At 35.0% G+C, this 23287-nt stretch overlaps 1 protein-coding gene across 1 annotated transcript; it reads right to left on the reverse strand.

Annotated features, from left to right (window-relative positions):
- Positions 1–8101: 8101 nt before the first annotated feature.
- Positions 8102–21315, reverse strand: LOC105321606 (pyrokinin-1 receptor). The gene is made up of 3 exons (XM_011419962.4): positions 20932–21315; positions 11190–12171; positions 8102–8800 (listed from the first exon to the last, which is right to left on the reverse strand). Exons 2-3 carry the CDS (start codon positions 12136–12138, stop codon positions 8211–8213), a joined length of 1539 nt encoding a protein of 512 aa, XP_011418264.3. The 5' UTR covers positions 12139–12171; positions 20932–21315; the 3' UTR covers positions 8102–8210.
- Positions 21316–23287: the final 1972 nt, after the last annotated feature.

Consider the following 23287-nt stretch of genomic DNA (forward strand, 5'->3'; position numbering starts at 1 on the left):
AAGTTTCTACATTAAAATGCAAAAGTTAACCTTTTTCTCAACAAAAAGTTGTAGAGAGGACACCAGTTTACCCCTCTGTTACTCTCTCAGATTTTTTAATCTTCAAAATAAGTATGCAGCTGCGCAGTTCTACAGTTGTTCTATGTGATTAAAGAAACATTGTTCCGTTCTTAAATGCATAATTTGCATACAAAACAACATGTAGAATCTCATATTTATTGCTTTTTCATCTTCAAACAACAGTTTTGTACAGAAACAAGTCAGTTCAAGATAAGCTTAAAAGTACAAGATGGCCGCACACCCCCCTTAAGACTTTCTCGTTTTTGTATAACCACCTGGAAATGGTTGATGATTGTAGGTCTCCATAAATATTGTTTACTGATTATTTGAGTTTATAAACATTTTTAAGCACATGCTTTTATGTAGCTTTTTTATTTCTGCTGTTGTATTTAACTTTCTTTTCCAAATTTAAACAATAGAGAATCACGCGTAAGGTATTAAACTTGATAAATCTGAAGAAAAGAAATCAAGCAATTCTTTTTTCTCAAGGACGGTGCTGTTGATAAAGAATTCAATGAACCGTTGTTGTATAGCAGTTTTTCCCCCATAGTAACTTCTCCCCCCGGAAAACCTACTATATAGTAGACTTTCCCCCTGGGGGGAAAAGCTACTATATAGTAGCTTTTCCCCCATAGTAGGGTTTCTCCCTCGCGTTTTTGGTTCAGATTTTATAAAAAATATTTATGGAAACCCAGTAAGGATTAAAATCAATGTTTCTACACTTCCAGGTTGTATATCTGCATCCATCTGTCAGGTTAAGTTTCGTTTTGCCGATTTATTATTTTTATAGACAATGCCGAAAATTGAACATGTGTATAATGGAATAATACGTAGAACTTAATTAAATTAGGTAATTAATTGAAAAAGTACTTGGTTTCACAAGATATACACTTACATGTATATGTGATTGAAAATGATTTGAGAATTTTGTAATAAATCTATCACTCCGTCTGCAAATTTTATTCAAGCTAAACCTCTGTTTTAGAGAAATTTTGTTTCCGATGTTTAAAATCCTATTATAATGAATATAGTGCATATTCTTTAGGGTGCCATATCTCATAAACTAGAGATAACCACATCACCATATATTTACAGTGGCAGTGGTTAACAACTTGTTGATGACTCTAAAAATTTGAGCCCTCAGGGTAGGGGCCCTCATTGTTTCAGGGCCCGATGTTTAAAACCCCATTATAATGATTGAATAGTGATTTATAAGTGGGGGCCCGAATATCAAATTATAGAGATGACCACTTAACCATATTTTCTCAGTGGTAGTGGTATAGCACTAGTATATGACCCTGAAAGTTTTAGTCCCCAGGGTAGGGGCCCTTAATGTTTCCAAGCCCGATCTTTAAAAAAAAACTAGAGATGACAACATCAGCATATATTTACGGTCATTAGAAAGTAAAAACATCATTTGAAAATACACACTCACTTCTATATTTCCTTATCAAAATGGTTAAAAACTACGTTTAATTCTGCTTTTCTTTTTAAATTTACGAGCAAAAATATAAAAAAAGGTACGCGGGTAAAATCATAATTTTTCAAAACATTTAATCAATTCATAAGATGACTAATGATATAATAAATAAATAAATAAATAAATAAATCAATGAATTTTTATTCATGAAAGTAGCAACCGAAAAATTGTATATTTATAAATCACTTTGCAAAATAAAAAGCGGGAAATTTTGCAGGCAGTGAATGATAATATTTACATAAGGTTAGTTAAGGCTCCATTTCACATTTTCCAGAGTGACCAGCAAAGATACCGACTTTGTTCTGGTTGTAAAGCTACATTACAAAAATCTTTACATCATAAAACCTCGCGTTTCGTTAAAATTGTGCTTAAAGACATGAGTATGAATATGCGTGACTTTAAAACAAAATTGTAAACACTAACTTTACACATGCCTTTAATACATAATCAATTAAAATACCCCTTACCCATGATTTAGAAACCCATCAATCGAAGTAAAACATTTCAGTTCCTCATCATATCATTGCACCCTTTCTCTCGTTTGATATTTAGAAGTAGAAATATACGATTATATTTAAGATCGTCAATTCTACCGGTATTAAATTATTCTTATTCCCTTCCTCTACAAAATTAAGTCAAATTTAGTCAGTTTCCTGGGAGGAGCTTATACATAGATGATAGTACATGGGAAAAATAGAGTTCCAAACCGGCATATTTTCATTCAAATGTATTCTGACGTGTTCTGTGAAAATGTCAATGTCATAACGTCGAAGTCAAAACTGTAGATAAGCATCGATTGGATGAAAAAGATTCGAGGTATTCTGAAATCCATGTAAAAGGTGTTGCAAAAAGGTGCAACAAAAGGTGAAATAAATGGTGACGACACGGGAATGTTATGAAGGAGCGTGCCTTTGTTCATATCAGGGTTGAACAAACCATGTATTTTATTCTATGCATTAATAAATGCCATAATTATCCTCTTTTATGAGAAATTAAAATCATATCAGTTATTGCAAATTATTGCCACGAATGGTCCGCCATAAACATGACCGGAATTTTAAAAAAGGGGGAAAATCTACTATGTAGTAGGTTTTCCATGGGGGTAATCTGGCTATAAAAAGGGGGAAAACCCACTATATAGTCAGCTTTCCGTGGGGGAAAAACTGCTATATAGCCATTCTTCCGGGGGGGAAAACTGCTATATAGCCATTTTTCCGGGGGGAAAGATGGCTAGGGGGAAAAGGCACTATATAACACCGTAACAAGGGTGTTTGAAGTGATCTACAATTTCATGGAGTACTGGGAAGAGCAAAACTTTTGAATGGCCCTCGTACATGTACATAGCAGAAATTAACTAACATCTGTACCGTTTAATATAGCTGTCCCTTTAAAGCTCATGTAGAACAATTGCCAAGCACTTTGTAATCGCCGATAGTTATCTACAGCCCTAGCATCATTAATCAGTATGAATAAGCGCTGTATCTATATCAGCAATGATTTAGAGTGGGCACTATTAGGACTCAGGTAGGGGCATTTACACGGAAGAATCGCTGATTCAGTTTAATCCACTTTGGATCCTTATCGCGATAATGACTGTCGATATATGCAATATCCGATAGATTTTACGATATTAAGTTGCGATTAAGCGCTAAGTACGCTGTTTCCGTGATGATGTATGCTAATATTTATTTTTTTGCCTCTATAAGTTTCTGCAGATGAATAATAAGGTTCTTCAAATGTAGGACATTTTTTAAAGTTCAAAGTGGATTCATCGTTTAACAAACCAAAACAAGTTTGAGATGAATTTAAGATTAATACTTGTATATAATGTGACTAGAAATGGGTTAATATTTTAAGCAGATCTTATCAACTCTTTTAATTCTTATTCAGATTTTAGTTTCTTCGTAAAGAGTTTTGATATTCAATTTCTGTTTCAGATTTGCTTTGAGACAGCTTCTGATAATATTCATAGTGTTCCTTTAATTGTATTTCACGGGTTTACAGTAAAATTCAAATCAATAAGAATATGGAATCTAACTTTATGAACTATGGCTTGAATATACATGTACGTGACTTGATGTACGGTGATACCTGCAAATGTTGGCATGATGCACTGTATGAACTTGTTTGCACAGTGGCATAAGCAGCGTTTTGGCACGGACGGCGATCTATATGTGACTTGTATGCACGATGCATATGAGACATGTAACATGTTTGCACGATGAGACACGTAACATGTTTGCATGGTGAGACACGTGACTTGTATGCACGATGAGACACGTAACATGTTTGCATGGTGAGACACGTGACTTGTATGCACGATGAGACACGTAACATGTTTGCACGGTGAGACACCTGATTTCTATGCACGACTAGACATATAGATTGTTGGCACGTTGACAGATTTAACATGTAAGACAGTGGTATAGGGGACCATTGTTCTAACCTTAAGAAAGGAGACTTTTCTTGTTTTTGACTTGTCAAACGTAAATTTGATTAATTGTTCATTAAATCAAGATGAACGGAAATCAATATAGTATATTTTTCTTTCTCTTTTACTACCATACAATTTGGCATAGAAATAGTAATCAATGTTTAGAATCTAACAATGACTATATTTTTGGCGTAATATTGGCGTAGGAAAATATCACATGGTTTGCAATTCAGAATTGCTGCAGATTAATGAGTCTGTTTTAGCATTTTAAAAACAATAACATTAATGTGGATTTTTTCACTAATGTGAACTAATGATATGATACTCGGGTTTTAGAATATGTTTTTAAAATATAATATGCCTATCAAATCTCATTTTTATAAACTTTTTAAAGCGCCCATTCTATACATTGATTTGTATGAACAAATCACTAAAATCAGTTTTTCTCTCTTATTAAATGGCCAATATATATATTTAGCTTTTCTGTCAATTTATATCTTTATATAAGTCTTCATAATACATAGAAATCAGAAATATTTTATTATTGGAAGCATAAAATAATAAAATTCAAGAAAATTAGAGGAAACGCAGGCTAAGCAAAATCAATTTTAGTACAAATATTTATTCCAATTTAGTAGTATAAGCTGATTAGATAAACCATCATTTAATTGAAGAATAGAATCTTCAAATTTTAAACAAATGTCTACGAAACTACAAAGAAACTACATCCTGTACGTTGAGGAAAAAGGTGGTGACCTTGACCTGACCTTTATGCGAAAACGAAATGGTCAAATTTGATTAAACTTATAAAATCATTTGGTAATATAATCCGTTTGACTGTGTCAAAATTTCATGAATTTCTTATTATAAGAAGTATGTTTGATAACGAGAAGACTCCTTCCTTAAGACGTTTTACAAAAGAATTTACGACCAAGCCTTAAATATTTTTAGTCTCATGGAACGGTCTTTAATGAACAAAATTTATATCAAACCGTATATTTACAACTATTTTGATTTCCATAATTCTATTCTACAAATATTACAATAAAACATTGATTAGTTTTTGATTAATAAACATTCATTAATTTGTTCGTAAGTCGCAAGTTCTTTTGTAAAAGGCAGCCCAGTTACACGTGATCTGGTGTACACATGCATACAGTCTGGTTACATGTCTCATCGTGCAATCGGGATGGGAAGTTGCACATGTACACGATGAGATCGTGTTTGCATAGAGAGACAATATAATCAGTAGGCACGTCGAGACACGATCATTTGTTACATTGTAAAACCCGTGACTTTGTCTATACATTAACACATGGCGAATTTACACAATAAAATTTGAGACCTTGTTCAAATATAGCAAACAAACATTTTTCAAAGTAAAAGCAAGAATAAACATTATAAAAAGTATGAAAAAATTAAAACTGTCACGAATCTACCAGTTGATTTGACAAAAGCAGGCTCGGGTGACAGTACCGGGATAATATTCATCATTTCCTTTTCTGTTAATGGCGATCTTGTTCTTTAGAGTTGATGGAATCGGAATCGTTACGAAATTGATTAAATGACATATGTTAAAATCTTAAATTGGTTCTGGTTTAGTTTCCATTCTATATGGTTATGTCTGTATGGGAATCGCTCAAAATAAGTGATTTATCTGTCTGAACCCGAACTCTAGTATTGTTGATGTGTCTGACATAGTGCTTGCGTTCTGAATGCCGTTTTCTGTCGAGGATTGACTACTGTAATTCTGATTTAAGAATTCTCACGGCAATTCTTTACAGTGTTGTTGTCACCGTAACATTTCAATAAATTTATTTTACTAAAGCTAAGCAAACATGTCTGGAGGTGTTCAAAATTTATAGCTAAAATATAGCATGTACATGTATTTAGAAGAAATTTAGAAGAAATTATCCCCACCATTTGCATTGCTACTAAATGTGAGCTTGCTTTATGATTATTGGTATAGCAATATGCAACATGGCTATTCCGCGGTAAAACTCAAGGTGAGTCCCTACTTGAGTGACGTCATCACAAGTTGTTTTCCATACACTGTTTTGTTTAAATACGTATCTTATCACCTGGCTATCCTTTAAAGAATTAACAATTCTACTTTTATTTAAAACATACAAATTATATATCTTAGAAAATGTTGCATAAAGTATTTAATGACATTTTTCAGAGTATAAAGCTGGTGTACTTGTTCTAAAAGTAGAAAGCAAATAAGCATATTGACACTTATACTTTTAGCTCCTCAACTTCAACAGATATTTTTATAAATAATTCAAAAGAAAAAAAAAATCAAAAGTCGGTTAACCATTAAATTACGAAAAGATGAAAGATATTTCAAACTATGCAATAATTTCTATTTTCTTATTTAGTATGCTTTCTCTACGTAATCTAAATGGCTTCTTTGTCAGTGTCAATAAAAATTATAACTGTAATGTGTGTCTCACATTATACTTTATTTCAAAATATATTTAAAACTTGTTTAATACTTGAAATGTATTTATAACTGCAACAAATTTTGGCTATAAACGAGTTTCTAAATAAGGTAATATACATATTGTAGAAATTCTGGTCAGAAAAGTAAGTACTTTAAGCATTTTAATTTTTTTATTTTTCAATATTTTTTTCGGGGGGGGGGGGTCAACTACATAAGACGTCAATCTAATATTTCAAGAAAAAAAACCATCACGTTAAGCAAATAACTGCTTTTAATTAACACTTTAAGATTTGTTTATACGTGCAATTGTACCATCTAGTTTAGCTTTACGTACAATTGTACCATCTAGTTCAGCTTTACGTACAATTGTACCATCTAGTTCAGCTTTACGTACAATTGTACCATCTAATTCAGCTTTACGTACAATAGCCTTGATTCTATTTATTGTTTGGTTTTCATAAATAAACATCGCAATGAGATGTTTGTACTCAACAAGACGTCGCTTTCGTCGTTATTTTGGGGATTTTGGCAATCTTTCTTCGACATAAATATTAGTATCAATGCATATATATGCGAACCCAGAATTTTCCGCGGTGGTTTCTGAAGAATAATTTTGTTTGACAGATTTCAATTTCTTTACAATGTAAATTAAATAAGTCTCAAATTTCTAGGGAAGGAAGAGGTGAATTGGTGGTGGGGGGGGGGGGGGGGGTCAGACTCTCTGATTCCTCTTCAGATCCACGCATGCGTGGCATTAGCTAGGTCACTATCGGAACACGGAACACTTCGGCTGTCTCGCACACTTTTTAAGTGTCCGAAATGCTCCGATTGACTACGTCAAGGAATCGTCTCATCTGTCTTTCGAACAATGTATGTGTCACACCAATCAAGTAAGAAACAAGACAATCCCAAATAACAATTATTTTTAGACAAGCTCTACTTCAGAAAAAGGCCGACATATCCCTTTACTCTGTAAGCGCTGTCATGGTATTGTTTGTTTTGATGCTATTACCATGTTTCGGAAAATTGTTGCAGTTCAGTATGTCGATATCCTTACAGAGTTCGCATCATCGGGCGGTATATTAACGAGAGATTGATATATTTCGCTTTGGATCGCTTCCTTATATAAATATTGCGCCTTTCATTTTATTTTTTCAGACAACATAAGTTTTGATGATGATTGCTTATTTTTTAGATGCAGAAGATGGCGCTAAAGGAGATAAATATCGCCTTTAAACTCCACCGTAGCGCTCTCTGCATGCAATCCTATTTTGACTAGAGTGCTAAACATAGCAAACAAGAAGACATTCATTGTCACTTCCTTCTAAGAAAGTAATTTTCTCGATGAATACAAAAACAACTCAAAGTTAGTTTCTTCACTTGGTTTGGAAGATAATTCAGTTTTACACTGTTGGTGTCAAGCACCATAATTCTACAGTTTTCTGTTTTTGAACACTTGGCCACGTTTTTTGTGTCCGTAATGTCAAATTGAACGTTTAATTACTTGCTAAAGAATAAAATTAAAACAATGTAAAAACAAAATCGATTTTGCAACAATCAGGAAGCTTTACCCTTTAAAGTTTGCGATTTTTGCACCTAGTTGTAACTATAAATTAATCAAACCTTCCTTGATCCCTTAGAAGAAAAATATTTCCTCTGTGAACATGCAAATGAAACTTCATTTAACAACAAATGACAAATTTAATTAACAAGCAACGGCAAGATAAAATTTATAAAATAAACTGAGACAGACACTGTACATGAAAAACAATAATAAAAAAAAAAGCTTGTCAGAATTTGATCTCCATTAGTCCTTCGACCTCTCGCGTCTTCCCTGCTGAACTCTGTGTGACGTCATTTCTCCGCTGCCTCTCTATGACGTTAATCTGTAGAAGCACCTGTTGTAGATCTTCTTCTTGGCTCATTCCGTCGGTTGATTTTAAACTGCTTCCGCTTATCGAGGGGGCAGGACTGTGACTTCCGGAGGTCTGAGCCTCGTTTTGAGGAATAAGCTCCGTTTCCTGTAACTTTCGTCCCGCAGTGTTTGTAAAACGAGGCGGCATTGATGTGTATGCCGTCTCGGTGTGGCTGTTAGCGTGCAAGAGTTTAGAGAAAGGAAGCCTTTTTCTGATCTTTATAGGTCTGCAACAACATTTAGATTTCAGAATCGTCTCGCGCAAACCTTTTCTGAATTTAAAGGACATGACACTGTAAAGCACCGGATTGACCGTACAGTTGATGAAGTAGAAAATCCCTGACACATAGAACAGAGTTCGGTAGATGCGGAGGAGAGGTTCCGTCCACGCACTGATAGAGACCGTCATCATTCTCTCAGCGTGAAATGGCGCCCAGCAGACGAAGAAAGCTACCACCACGGCAACTGGAAGAAAAATCATACTGATCATAATTAATGAACTGCGAACGCTAACGCCCGTTTCCTGCCTACATTTTACATCCAAATATTTCGGAATTTCTGTCAGATATTCAAAAATTAATTTTTCTACTAAAAAGTATAATCAAATCCTAATCAATTTATATCAAAACAAAATTTGTAATAAAATTATTTATTTTTAAACAAAAGTTTTGCTAACGCGGGGTCTAAAAAAAATTCATTGAAATCGGTCTCTATGAGTGAGGAAAATTTTATTTAGCGGCCAATATATGCATAAAAACATAATAATAACATATTTATGATATGTATTAAAGTAAAATTTCATTTTAATTCATATCTGTTAATTAGTTTTCGAAAATTTACAAAGCAAAATTCTTTTTTTGGAATGTATTTTGGTCTGTAGACATATGTTCCCCCCAGTGAAACAACAAACCCTTTGGTAAAAATATGCTAAATAACAATAATTAAAACCCCTTAAAAGGAATTTTTGTTCCACGGGTGGGAAAGATGTTTTTAAAAACATTTCCGTTTTCCGTTATTTTCTATTATGAAATGAGCTATTTTAACCCAAAATACAAAGTTATCTCGCTTTGTTTGACCAAATCATTTATATTTAATGAAAATATACATAAATGTTTACATTATTATAAAAAATTAACTTTAATTAGACAACTTTCAAAAAATGACTTTTAGTTAGGCGGCTAGACAATGCTATCGTTCGCAGTCCTTTAATAACAAATGAAAGCTGTTTGCTTGATAGATTAATTATATGCAAGCTCATATCATGTACATGTAGCAATGTCAAGTGAAATGACACTGAAATGACAGCAGTTTGAATTATTTGTCTATCAATATGCGAATTCATCGATGATTCATTTTGTATACATGTTCATATCATGATTCAATATCAAACGATAGGCTTTAAAATGCAGCAATTTGAATTTTTTGTACATGAATACCGGCATGTCAGGCAGAAAGCTTAGAGGTTTTTACCGAATTCTCTCCACGCTGTAAACGTTTTTAATACCTTAATCTATATATTTAGAAAAGACCACCGCTCCAGAGAAAGAGATAAGGCAGAAACATCAAAACCAAGTTGTAAGTGTCCCCATTTTACCCTGGTGCTGTTTTATATCTGTCATTTTATGTTTTGGTGACATCCTCAGACTTACTTGCACTCGGCACATTTTGGGTGATTGCTTCCGATATTGAGCAGCGTTTGCTTGTAAATTCCTAAAACGGAGCCAACTTCGGAAGGAAGGGGATAATCAATCCGCCATAGAGTGCGGGGAGGTTTTGAAATTCGGAAATCTCGATACTTTAGTTATTTAAACCTAATAAATTGTCAACTGCTGTTTTCCACTCATTACTGGAGTAATGACTCATTAAAACATGGCCTGCAAATTGAGTGATTTCTGGAAAAAGGCGACAGTGCAAAATAAGATGGTCGTGTTTCCGGTGATACAGAGCCACGCTAGTAGTTGAGCCGGACTCGGTAATTCGATTGACGGCTGAGATATCGGGGTCTCGTGACATTTATCATGGTTGGTCGGATTCGGGCGTTATTTTCAGAAACAAACACAGATAATGTGAAATTATGCATGTTCAGAGTCCTAATAAGAGGATTATTTAAAGTCAACTAGATCTGTGTTGATTGTTCAGAAGAGATTGTGGTTGTGTTTAACATACCTTACCCAATAAAGCAATAATCGTCCCAAGGCCGTATCATGCCTCTGTTTTGTATTAATAATACATGCCTGGTAGCATGTAAAATTTTCTATCGACAAAGAAAATCTCTACTTGAGGCTCAGGTTTGGAATGTATTGTTAACATTGTAATAAGGATTACTATTTTATGCATTTCAATGGTTTTATATAGATGTATATTGGTGTTGCTGTTTTATCGATATAACTGTAATGTAGGGACCCTCTGTCTGTGAACTTATTTACAGACAGTACTCAGTAGTTCAACTTGCTACAATAACATAAACTTGTGAAGAGTTTTGTGCGAACAAAATTTTTTTATCTATATGTATACTTGATACTAAATTCATTGCCTTTCTTGCGTGAACTTATTTACAGAGGGGTTTTCAATATGCATGACATTCACAAAATTCTGACTCAAAAGATAGTCTAAAAAAATAACTTATTTAAAGTGCATTACTTATCTTTTGTAAAATGAAAAATAGGTAAGACATGCACAAACAGGGTCATTGGGAAGAAAGAGATGGAAAGAGAATTGAAGACGATGGGAGAGGTAGAAGAGATAGACGGACAGACAAAAAATCAAACAAAAAGACCAATGGGAAAGGGATATACCAACTGGAGTAAAGAGAAACACGAGATGGAGTGATGGACAAAGCGAAATGTAATATTACCGAGCATTTTGAGGACGGAGCGCCGGGCCCTAGCCTGGATGTTGCCGTCACTCCGTCGTCGGCCGTCACGGATACACGCCCCGTGTTCTTTTGAAGCCTTGGAGGTATCGGAGGAGGACCTGTGGATTTTGGGAGCTTCTATGGTGGATCGATGTATAGCGACGGCAATTAGACTGTACAGTACGCTGATAAAGATCATGGGCAGGATAAAGAAGAAACACGTGGAGGCCAGGAACCATCCCGTGATTGGCGCATGCTTGAACGCGCACATGGCGGACTCCTCGATCGTGCGGTTCTTGGGGTCCTTGATTTTGACCACACCGTACTGGTCGGCGATTGGAATAGCGGTGCATACGGCCACAATCCACACGCAGGCGATCACGCGCGCCGCGCGCGGGAGACTGGACATCTTCTGCGCCTTCATTGGGAAACAAATGGCGACGTATCGCTCCACGGTAAAAGCCGTGATCGTCAGAATGGAAGTGTTGGTGGAGATCTCACAGACGAAGGCGCGCATCACACAGAGCGTCTCTCCGAACACCCAGGGGTACAGTGACCAGACGGAGTATAGATCCGGCGGAAGTCCGATCACCAGCAGGAGGAGGTCCGCCACGGCCAGGTTAAACAGGTAGTAATTCGTGGCGGTGTGCATGAACTTGTTCCGGGCGATGACGAAGCACGTGCAAATGTTCCCAAGGATGCCGGTCACAAACAGAATGCCATAAATAATGGTGACCGGGATAACCACAGCGAGGCTGTCCCGCCGGGGGTACATATACACCTCCAGGAACCGCCAAATGTCAAAGGGAGGCGACCCACCGCTCGTGTTGTACTTGAAAGCATGGAGTGCCCGGATGAGGTGACGGATCTGAGTGTCGGAGCACGTGACGTTATAGAGGTCCTGACACAGCCCCATTAGGTATTCCATGGTGCCCTCAGGGAGGGGCATCCCGGGCTTCAGTGTCGGCCGCTCCCAGGGGGTCTGAAAGTAAACAGAGCTCACTGTGAAAAAGTCAGGGGATAACATTGGCACGTAACAGTCATAGCTCTCAATGAAACCAGGGGATAAAGCATTACACGTATACATAAGTCTCGGTGAAGGAATGAGTGGATAGCATTGACACACAGCGTAACAATCATTAATTAACAGTAAAGAAACAGTCAGGGGATAACATTGCTACTTGGTGTAACAATCATTTTTTCCCGCAGGTATACATAGCTCTCAATGAAACATTCACGGGATAACACTGCCACGTGACGCGACAAACAGGTATACATACATTGTTATCCTGTGAATTCACTCAGTTTTCTTTCAAAAACTACTAGTGTCTTTTTAAAACAATAATTGGTTTTTTTTAACGAATCATTACAAAAAATGTCAGCTATTTACGGAAGCGTATTAGGGCCGCAGCGGTATTTTTTTTATTAATTATAATAATTATAATAATCATAACATATTAGTAATTTGATATAGCAGATTATCATGATAATTTGTTATAACAAATTAATAATTTGTTACAACAAATTACTAATCTGTTATAACAAATCAATAAAAAAAAAATACTGCTGCGACCCTCATACGCTTCCGTAGTTAATTCATCTGATATTTAACTAGGAAAAAATATGAGGGGGAAATAAATAGAATATACAAGAAAACGCTCTCTGCACGAACATGGCTCTCGTGAAATTTTAGATTTAACAAATTCTTAAATTGTGGACTTTGAGACATTTTTTCATTATTTTATCTATATATGCGGTTTATGTTACATGGAGAATATTTTAATATGATAAAACATTTTGGCAAATTCTTAAAAAGCAGCTAAAAGGAGATGTCTTTTTCAATAATGCATATATAGATTCGACCAACAAATTTACAAAACAACATGTGTAAATTTGACGTATACATGTATGAGGCACATTCATTTAGAACCTGTCTTTATAAATCATATATTTATATTTGCAGTGGCGTCGGAAGGTAATTCAAACCGGAAGCTAATTCAAACTGGCGGGGGGGGGGGGGGGGGGGGGTAGACTTATCAAACATCTTGACCAAAAAACCTCTCGTTATGGTTATGTATAACTTTGCCAAAAAAAGGGGGGGTCAGTCCTCCCCCTCCCTGGTTCCGGCGCCTATGATTTGTACACATAGACACGCCTTCTATAGATCGTGTCATCCTGTTCTGTAGAGCAACAACCTCATCAAATTAAGATTCATTGCCTGTCAAAAGAACATGGAAGCGGTTTGTAAACTTGTCAGGGGAATGCATAACTCGCCTCAAATAAAACCTACTGCCCTATAAAAAAAAAGTTAGAAAAGTGACATTGACCGCAACGAATTTCAATTAATGTAACAAAAGTTAACGGATGTTGTGGGGAAAAAAAGAAATATAAAATTTGGATTCGGAAATTGATCAATTAGATATTACGCGAGTTATGGCAGCGAGATTAAAGAGGGAAGTGATTGGAAAACAGGTCAGGGATAACATTCTAATTATGGCTGCCCCGGTACCTTTTAACTTTTAATTATACCAAACATATCTTTTTCTTCCGGTATTTCGTTAAACACAAGATCCTCGGTCGATCAGTCATTGATCTTGTGTACCGAACGTTGTTATATTTAATGCGGAAAATGATGCACGAAAGTCGCCTACGAGCGGCAGAGAAAAAATTAATTTAACCTGGTAATGAGAGCAATAAAATCCAAACAATGAGATAGAGTAATTCAGTAAATGTGCGAATGTTCACAACTTTATGAGAGGGTCTTCTTCCGCGTACATTTAATCATCCTGTATTTATACGAGTTCTGTTTGCAGAATCGATGTACATGTACTTCAGCATTAAATTCCCTGATCCTTAATGCAAAATTTACAAGCTATATGTATATGCAAAATGAAACAAATACATATTTTTTTTAGAAATCTGACCAAATATTTCTACTACAGGTATGGAAAAGCAAGTCTATAAACTATTTTTCCTTGTACCGGTAATTTTCAATACCGGTATCTATAATATCCGTATGAAATGTAGAAAAAAGGCAGACAATCTTCATTTCATTAGACCTTCTTTTTCTCTATAAATTTTCTACAGTGTAAGTTTTTGCAATGGCATTTCCAGGTTGAAATGCCACCCAATCAATGGATCGGATCTATGACATCTTCAAGAATATACTTGGCGTGGGAAAGACCTCATCTTCCAGATATCGAAGCAAGGTGAAAGGGGATGGTTAATTACAGGTAGAAGTTGTATGGTCTCTTCCATCAGCAGGCGTGATGTGAAGTTTTCAATGTTGCAGATATAAAAGTTGTGGACATAACATAAAAAAAGGGAAAAAAGAAAAAGGGAGTAGGGTAATATCGGAGTAAAAGTGCGTTTTATATTTCATTGTTTTACTAATCGCCTGTTACAGCCATTCACAAAGACAGAGAGCAAGACGGCGCGATAAAAGTGCAAGCATGACATACTTAATGGAGACAAAAACTAGAGGAAAGAGCGCTCTTCTTTTTGTTTTTTTTATAGTTGGTAGATAAATTGCGTAATTTGATGGTAATTTTTATTTTTTTTTTTTTGCTATCTGATATAGGTGAACGACCGGTATAATGGTCATTTATTTAAATAGGAAATCATTTTTGGCATTTCTGTGGAAGTGATCCTGACAGCCTATTTAGCACCAGCCAGGACTTTAACCACAGACTACATCTAAACGTCCTAGCTGTAATCTCCATGCGTATCTTGGGACCTCCATATTGATTGTACTTTTTGAGGAAGAATCTGCTTTTTGATTGCATGTACATGTTCTTATGTTTCCGCTCTGTGATAAAGGTTTCCACAAGAAAATGCACCAAATAAAAAATGGTCATGACGCTTTTATCAAACTTGTCGATTGCGGTGGGAATTTCTGAAACAATAACAGAAAAAATTTGATTTACTGTTCAGAATCACCATGATTACAATTCTATGTCATTAATAATCGTGTTTAACAATGAAATAACGATAAAAGGACTCTACATGAAAATACCGAGGCCGAAGTCCGAGGTTGATTTCACCTATTTCTGTATGGGATATGGAAGAATTCCAGCAGATGTACATGGTATCCAAAAGATGTAGATCGCAAAAAGATCGACAAATCAAGCAGACGGAGGAAGGTCGACTACATTATTGCAGTTAGGCAAAGGCTAATTAAAATTGTTCCCATAAATGAATACTTGACGCACTCTACGAATATGACTACAAATACTAAATATCAGATATAGGATACCACATCTAGGAATTTTCGTTTTATCTCTATAGATCTATCAATTATCAATACGTTAACTCATTTTCATTCCTACGCACGTTGATAGCAAAACCATATGCAGGTGGTGCAAAGTGCACGTGTCATACAATCTACATGTACTTCTACTTCATATTGCAAAATTGTTTTTCTGCTGGAATGACAAATGTAAATTTTATTTAAATGATTAAAATAATTGTGAATTCTAACAGGTGTATTAACATAAATGATGCAATAAGTTATTTACCAAGGTATTGTTTAAGAGCACACCCACTCAGATCATTGGAATATTAAGAGTGTTTGTGTACTTTAAGAAATTAAATATCTCATTAAAATAAAAAACAGAAAAACACACATACATTTACATGTATAAAAAACAAAAACAAATATGGTTTTTATAAATCAAACAAGAGATGTAAAACAAACCAACTAAATTGCATAAAGAAATAAAAAGAAACTAAAAATGAATATAATCTGACAATTAAATATGTGAACTTTTGAAACACACTGTAACCAAACTCTGGAATATTATGATCCATTAACTTATGACCATATTTCATGTTTGATGGACATTATCCACGAGCAGTAATTTTCCCCTTTAGTACTACAACGATAAAAGACTAACATTACAGTAATAGTGCGAATTACGTAGGAAATAACTACATGTTTTTTACAGTCCATTCGTCATCTGTCCAGTTCCCGCCACTCGGGTCTCAGACATTCGTCTGTACCGGGTCGGGTCTACCCATAAACAGATCGTTAGATCTACAGCAGTAATTAACATTTAATCAAAATCCAAAAACGCCGAGCGTTTATCGGAGCAATTCGCGCGATTTGGGTTTTTCATCCGTTGGTTTCATATATTTCACAAAAACCGAACGATTATTCTGTTAACGGTCGGACGTTATGCTGTATGTAGAGGAGAAAAAAGTGTGGCGATGTTTACATAATGATCGGTGATTGCCGTTAATCTGGTTGATTTTGTAAGAAATATATCGCTTAAATTACATGGCCCCAAGTGACCTATTAAAGTCATAAACACAAAACAAAAACGCAGGGGAAGTCATAAAATAAATCTCCCATTAAAAAGAATTGTATGAAGGTATTGTGATATCATGGTAAAAATTCAACATTTACTGATTTAAAAAATGTGCTAGCGGGATTTATCATTTGCATCTAGAAGCAAGCCTTTGCTTAAAGAACTCGCTTTCACTTTCCTAATTAGTAGTGATTTTATTATACGCTGAACTTTGGAGATAGAGACGTTTCTTTGTTAACTGCTCATTGTGTAATGCTACGAAAGTTCATCTGATAAACTATTTCACTGTAATGACAGAATCGATAAGGAATCTCTCTGTGGGTCTCGGGCTCGAGTCGTCTTTAATCGTCACCAAACTTCTTCCGGTTTCTCTGCAGCCACGTACCGAGATCAATGGTCAAAACATTGTCTTCGAAAACTCTACTTGCACATGAACTATGCGCATTATGAAAATATCTGTGTTAAAAATAGCAACCATGGAAGTAATAGCAAACTGTTTAAATTCGGTAAAAAAAGAGTCTGGGTGCATTAGCGCCACCAAACGGTGGGGAATGCCGGGAAATTTGAGAAGGGAGGGAACTGTCATGTTGTAAAAGATTGTTGTTACTCCCTACCAGTAAATTCAAAATTAACAATTTGACAACTTATGTCATTTTTGCTTCAAGAATTGTACAATTTGTATTTACACCTTACCAGTAAATTCAATTTAAATATGACAACTTTGTATTTTTTTGTCAATTTTTTTTATTTGCACCTACTAGAAGATAAAAAAAAATTCCGATATTGCAGGGTTATTATCTTTCGTTTGCTATGCAATGCAATGATTTGATTAGTTTTTAAACATTTTAAGAAAACAACTTTCTAATATTTGAAAAGAACGTTTATTGCTACTAAAATACATGAACAAAACAATGCCAGCGATGTTCGGCATAGTGCGTGCATGTAAATACATGCAATAAATAATCTCACACGTTAATACATGTATGTGGATCATAAATTGTTGTATTCCGGACTCCAAATCATTATGGCACAATAAAATCTTTTTCAATTAAACATATAGATTTAAAGGTATATGTGGCGTATTTTTCGTGAATAACAATGATAACATCTGATTATTAGCCTCATTTCTTTACATAAATTAGATAGGACTTTTACACAAATTACGCTTTATAAGTCAATCGCATAACAAAGATACAAGAAATAAAAAAAATGTTACTTATTTTTTACCGGCACAATAAAAAAATACAAAAGATTTGAATAAACCCGCCTTAAATGGGTCACGTGACTTCCATCTCGGTCTATCAAGGTAAAAAAAAAAAGACAGGAACAAAGGGGTGATTGTCATCGGAGACCATGCAGATTGACGGAATAGGAATTAAAGCCGAATTAATCTTTAGTGTCCATCAGGAAGTTGTAGGGTTTTGTAAGCCAGGTCCGTGCTCCATGTGTTCCGTGTTTTTACTTTATATATAAAGTTATAAACCTCAAGTGGATTATCGTTTAGAGGAATTTTAGAATAAAGAATTTAAAAAAAAGATACTCTCAGTACACGATCCCTAAGGGAGAGGGGTATTTACTCCGTTTACCAGTATCGATGATACTAAAATTGTATTTCATCTTTATTACACGTAATTAACATGTTATGTCGTTCTGCATTAATGGATATCGGAATAATAATGCTTCGAGTATCATCTGATATGAGAATTATCTACGTTAAGACATGAAAAACATGATTCTAATTGTAAAAAAACTGTTCTTCCATCGTGTATTCAATGCTAGGTTTTCCCGCACTCATGAGCAGTGGCGTTATATATGGTGGATCACAATAATATTCATCAGACGTGTAGCAAAATTTAGAGACAAAAAACTAAAGAAAGAACATGTTTTACGGGCCTAGAGTTTGTGAAACGTCTTAATTTAAGAAGCATGATGTATATTTTTACTCAAACTCATGTCAAAAATTTAACGCCAAATATGCCACATATACTTTTAATGAGACCGAGTCTAATTCGAACTCGCTTGGCTTTATTTTCATTTAGTCGTTGATTGGAAGTTATAATTAATTGTCACTTATGACATCATCAACATTTTCCAGTATTGTTAACCATGTGTCTTATTGTAAATTTTTAATTTGCCAGGTTGTAGTAAAATCAAAATTACCAACACTGTATTAATGGCAAGCCGATTAATTCAAAATTTACATCATGACATATACATACACCTGAGTAAAAAGTATAACTCTCTCGCACATTCGATGCGACTGTGGGTATTTTACGTACAGAATCTGTCGACATAGTTAAAAACAATTATGTACATTGAAACATTGTAATTTCTTCATAAAATAATTCCTCTTCGCCAAAATAAACCTCAATATGCCAAATTACTTTGAATTGGTCATTGAAAAGAAATCCCTGGACAAGTCCAGATGGTCGACATTTTTTTTATTTCTTTATCTGATGATTTTTTTTTTTTTTACAATATTCATCTATTTGAAAAAGAAGTCCCCAGGGCAGAAATACTATCTATAGAAGGTCTGAAAATTTAGCGCATTTTCAATAAAGTCTCATTGGATCCAATAATAAGAATTGGTAACTTTTGAGACGATCCCCTAAGAAATCGAGATGAAAAATATATCATTATCTAATCTTTAAATAATTGAAATAGTACTTTTCATCAAAATTTATCAATAATTATTGTAGCAATGTTTAAACTCAATCTCCTTGTGAATACATGTAAAACTCTCTTTATTAAAATATAAAATAAAATAAATTATTTGCCGCAGACATTTTGACGAAATTATTTTTTCTTCTTTCCATCAAGGTCAGATAACTTTTCATAAACATTTAAGGTGCAAATTCATTTGGCGGGCTTCTTTTACGTTACTAGTCATGCAAATTTGGTTTATTTTGCTTTCAGTTTTTAGTTGTCAGAAAACTCTACTCCCCCCCCCCCCCCCACCCCACCTAGAAAAAAAAACACAAAAGAAAACAAAACAAAAAAAACAATATCAATGAAAAAAAAAAACCAATAACCAAATAAACAACAACAACAAAAAAGTGGGAAGGCCAATCTTTGCCCCCCCCCCCCCTTCCACCCAAATAAAAATGTACGATTATGTTACATTCCTTTGAAAGATGACAGATTCGTGGTGCACAGTATATTATGGAAAATATTTAGAATAGAGAGCTTTCATAATACTGGTTCCAATATAAGTTCCTTTACATGGGATACTGAGTGGTCAGTATAGCGTTATAACGATCCATCCTCAAAACCATAACCAACCCCTTTATCAAATTATTATCACGAAAATATCTGAGCAAAAGTACAACGTGAATTGATTAATATTTCTTTATGTTTATAATTGAATACATGAGTGAACTGATTTATGGATATCTCTGACTGTTCAACGTTTTCTGTCGTCAATGATCTTATAACAATTTCAGGACTGAAGTGGTTCACCTGTTGCTATGTATTGTATTAATGCCTACATGGGGGGTTCATGTTCACGATATAACATTTAAGCGGAGAATTGGTTGAATTGTTATATGTATTACCCGGTGTGTCTCGGCAATATATCAGATTTAAGAGTCGGGATCAGACTCTACTTACTCAAACCTGCCGTGCTTCATTAAATCTCGCCAAATCTGTGCCATTCTTTTTTCCCGAGCCATCAGGTGGCTTTCCTCTCGTACAAAGCTTTTAGCTTTTTTTTCTGTCTGAGAACTAATTATCTTTTAACAGTTAATGTTTTGAAGATATGATATTTTAAAATATCTTTTTTCTTTAACCATAGAATCCAAACGAGAGAGGGGGGGGGGGGGGGGGTGTTAAGTAAGTTTGTTAGACTTTTGATCCACCCTCTGATTAAGAAGTTCTCTGAGCCGCTCCCGTCCTTGTCCATTCCCAACCCTGGTCCGTATGTAAGTGTCACCCCTGACAGACACTTACATGTTCGCAATGGACAGAGACCCCCGGAGCCCTGATGTCACCGACAGACACGGGCTAATACAGACTGACAAATAACATTTCATTTTAATATAGATTGATTAAAGACAAAATTATTATCAGAAATTAAAGTCCTGGGGTTTTTTTATTAGACAGTTTTGACCTGGTGTGTTAACGATGCAGTGAAACACTTATAGCCAGTAATAGAGGGGAGAGTTAATGAAGATTAATTGCCAAATTTTGGTCTGCCAAATTTCCATTTAACTTAGGTGTTGCTTTCAATAATATTTTCCCCTTATATTTCATGCATTTATATTCTGAAATAACTATAACCCTTACAGATCATATTTTCAATTGACATTCAGAAAAATTTATAAAAAAAATATTCGTAAAATTAAAAGAACGTTCATTTAAATTAGAAACAAATAAATCGAAACTTTATTATTTATCTTGAATTAACTGAATCTTTATGATCTATCAATGTTTACCTCTGTTGCAGGTTGGTTGTATTGTTCTGCTGTACCCGTGCAATGTCAATAATCCGTTGTTTTCCAATCCAACAAATCAAGTCATTTTTCACAATCTCTTCTATCATAATACCAAGATTGTAAAATATAAAAACTAATCATAAAACCACGCATGAGCAAAAAATCCCATTCATAATTAGTCGCACCGGTCCAATAATTTCTTCCACCTCAATTTTATTTTTTTAATTTTGTTTTTCACTTATAACGTCTGAACATCTCGGCAGGTGCCCGTCGCGGACGGTGGCAGCGCGTGACACGGACGGCACGGCGCGTACACAGGATTATAAAGTAGTGCGCTACTGACGAGGTGTTTAATAAATGGCGCAATCACGGCGAGGCTGTACAGATACATGTAGGCTGCTGTCACACGCTGTTAATGTGAGGCGGAAACTTCCCCCATCACACCGGAAGTGACCGGCTAAAAGAAATTAGTTACTTAGGGTTAGATAGGTCGGAGCATGGAAGCTGAGTTTATATAAGTGAAATTATTCATTAGATCTTAGAACAGACGAGCGAAGGTCGTAAATATTGATGGATTACCTAAACATGTCATCAGAGCCCCGGAGTCAGACGGATGTGGTACGATTCTTGACCACCGCCGGACTCTGTAAGGTCAAGGTCACAGCCTGATGTATTCTATTTATTGTAACGGGTGACTGGATCCTATCTCGGATACATTAATCTTGTTTTGTAATAGACACAGAAATCGAAATTTAATTATTTCAAACAACTGCAAGCTTTATATTTTAACCGGGATTTATGCCAATCATAAGAACACGGAATTCTCAACCCAATTAGCATTAACTCAATTAGACCTCTCTAGAATATCTTTTACTGTTAATAGGTCAAATTGTAAGCAGCTAAAATGAGTCAATTCATGATCTAAATACCAATGTCTAACTTCCTATCACTATGATAACTTATAACTCCCTTAAGTTTCTGTTCTCACCACCAATAATGATAATCATCCGACAATATTCAGAAAGCAGAACTATATGCAGAATTGTTGTTTATAAACTGTTCAAATACTAATATATTTTTCAATGCTATAATAAAGCGTTATTTTCTACTTATTTGTGTGTGTTGGGGGGGGGGGGGTATGAGAGAGAGAGAGAGAGAGAGAGAGAGAGAGAGAGAGAGAGAGAGAAATTTTATAAAATTTATTACTGATAAATTGAACCTATGTAAACAAAGTCAGGGCACGAGCCTTGTTTACATGACATAGAATTGTGAGCGCTGTATCTTGCTTAAAACTCTACAACTGGCCCTCAATTTTTTTAATCATTAGAAATGCATTTTTAAAGCATTTTAGATAATAAAAACAGAAAAAAAAAATTTGACCAAAATCGTGACCATGCCCCTTGAAATGGACATGGTCACGATTTTGGTCAAGTTGTACTTTTCTGTTTCTATCATTTACAATGCTTTAAAAATGCATTTCTAATGTTCAAATGAAACTTGAGAGTCAGTCGTAAAGCTGTAAGCATGATACAGGGCTCATAATTCTTTGTCATGTAAACAAGGTTCGTGCCCTGTTTTTGTTTACATAAGTTCAATATACCAGTAAAACATTCTTTTTCGAGCTGATTTGTCTATCTTCTAATTCATTTAAAGCATAAATAAACAGTTTCTAACGTTTAACACATTCATGGTAGGTCTAAAGCTGTAAATTTATTCAGCATTGTTAAACAATATCTTTGACTTCTTTGTTTACATAGAAAAGAATTGTAAACTCTGAAACTGAATTTTTTTTTATCAAAATTATGACCATACCCCTTTAACCCATCTTTCAGATGCAACCGTCTATATCTTAACTCTTCTCTGCTCAATCTAAATTGCTTAATACATAAAAATTAATTTCTTTGTACAGGAGGCGGAATGATGGGAAGACATTTTTGTTAACACTATGTCTGCGTCTTCTTTGTGAGAGATATGATATACAAGCGTTTCTAGGCCAAGGACTGTACTCTGTCTTTTTTAAAATCGCCCTACTATACTAAATTTCATAGTTCACATAAACCAACGAGAACATACTAGATCTGACAACAGGACCAGCTCTCTGAGTTCAATAATCTCTCTTAATTATCCCCTTTAAGTTCTCAACAAGGCGTATATCATCCGCCATGTCCGATTCTCTCTGGATTGTTCAATGTCTCGCGAGAAAGACAGAATATCGCTTCCTTCCTCCCTCCGCCGCGCCTCGGGGGGAATTTGGTTCGGTGCACGGGGTAAATATGACGTTTTTGTTCATTAAAGGTGACTTGCCCTATTATTTTGAAGAATTTTTGCAGGAATGATGGTAAAAAAAAGTTCTCGG

The sequence above is a fragment of the Magallana gigas genome, chromosome 7, assembly GCF_963853765.1.
Source record: "Magallana gigas chromosome 7, xbMagGiga1.1, whole genome shotgun sequence".
NCBI classification, from domain to species: Eukaryota; Metazoa; Mollusca; class Bivalvia; order Ostreida; family Ostreidae; genus Magallana; species Magallana gigas.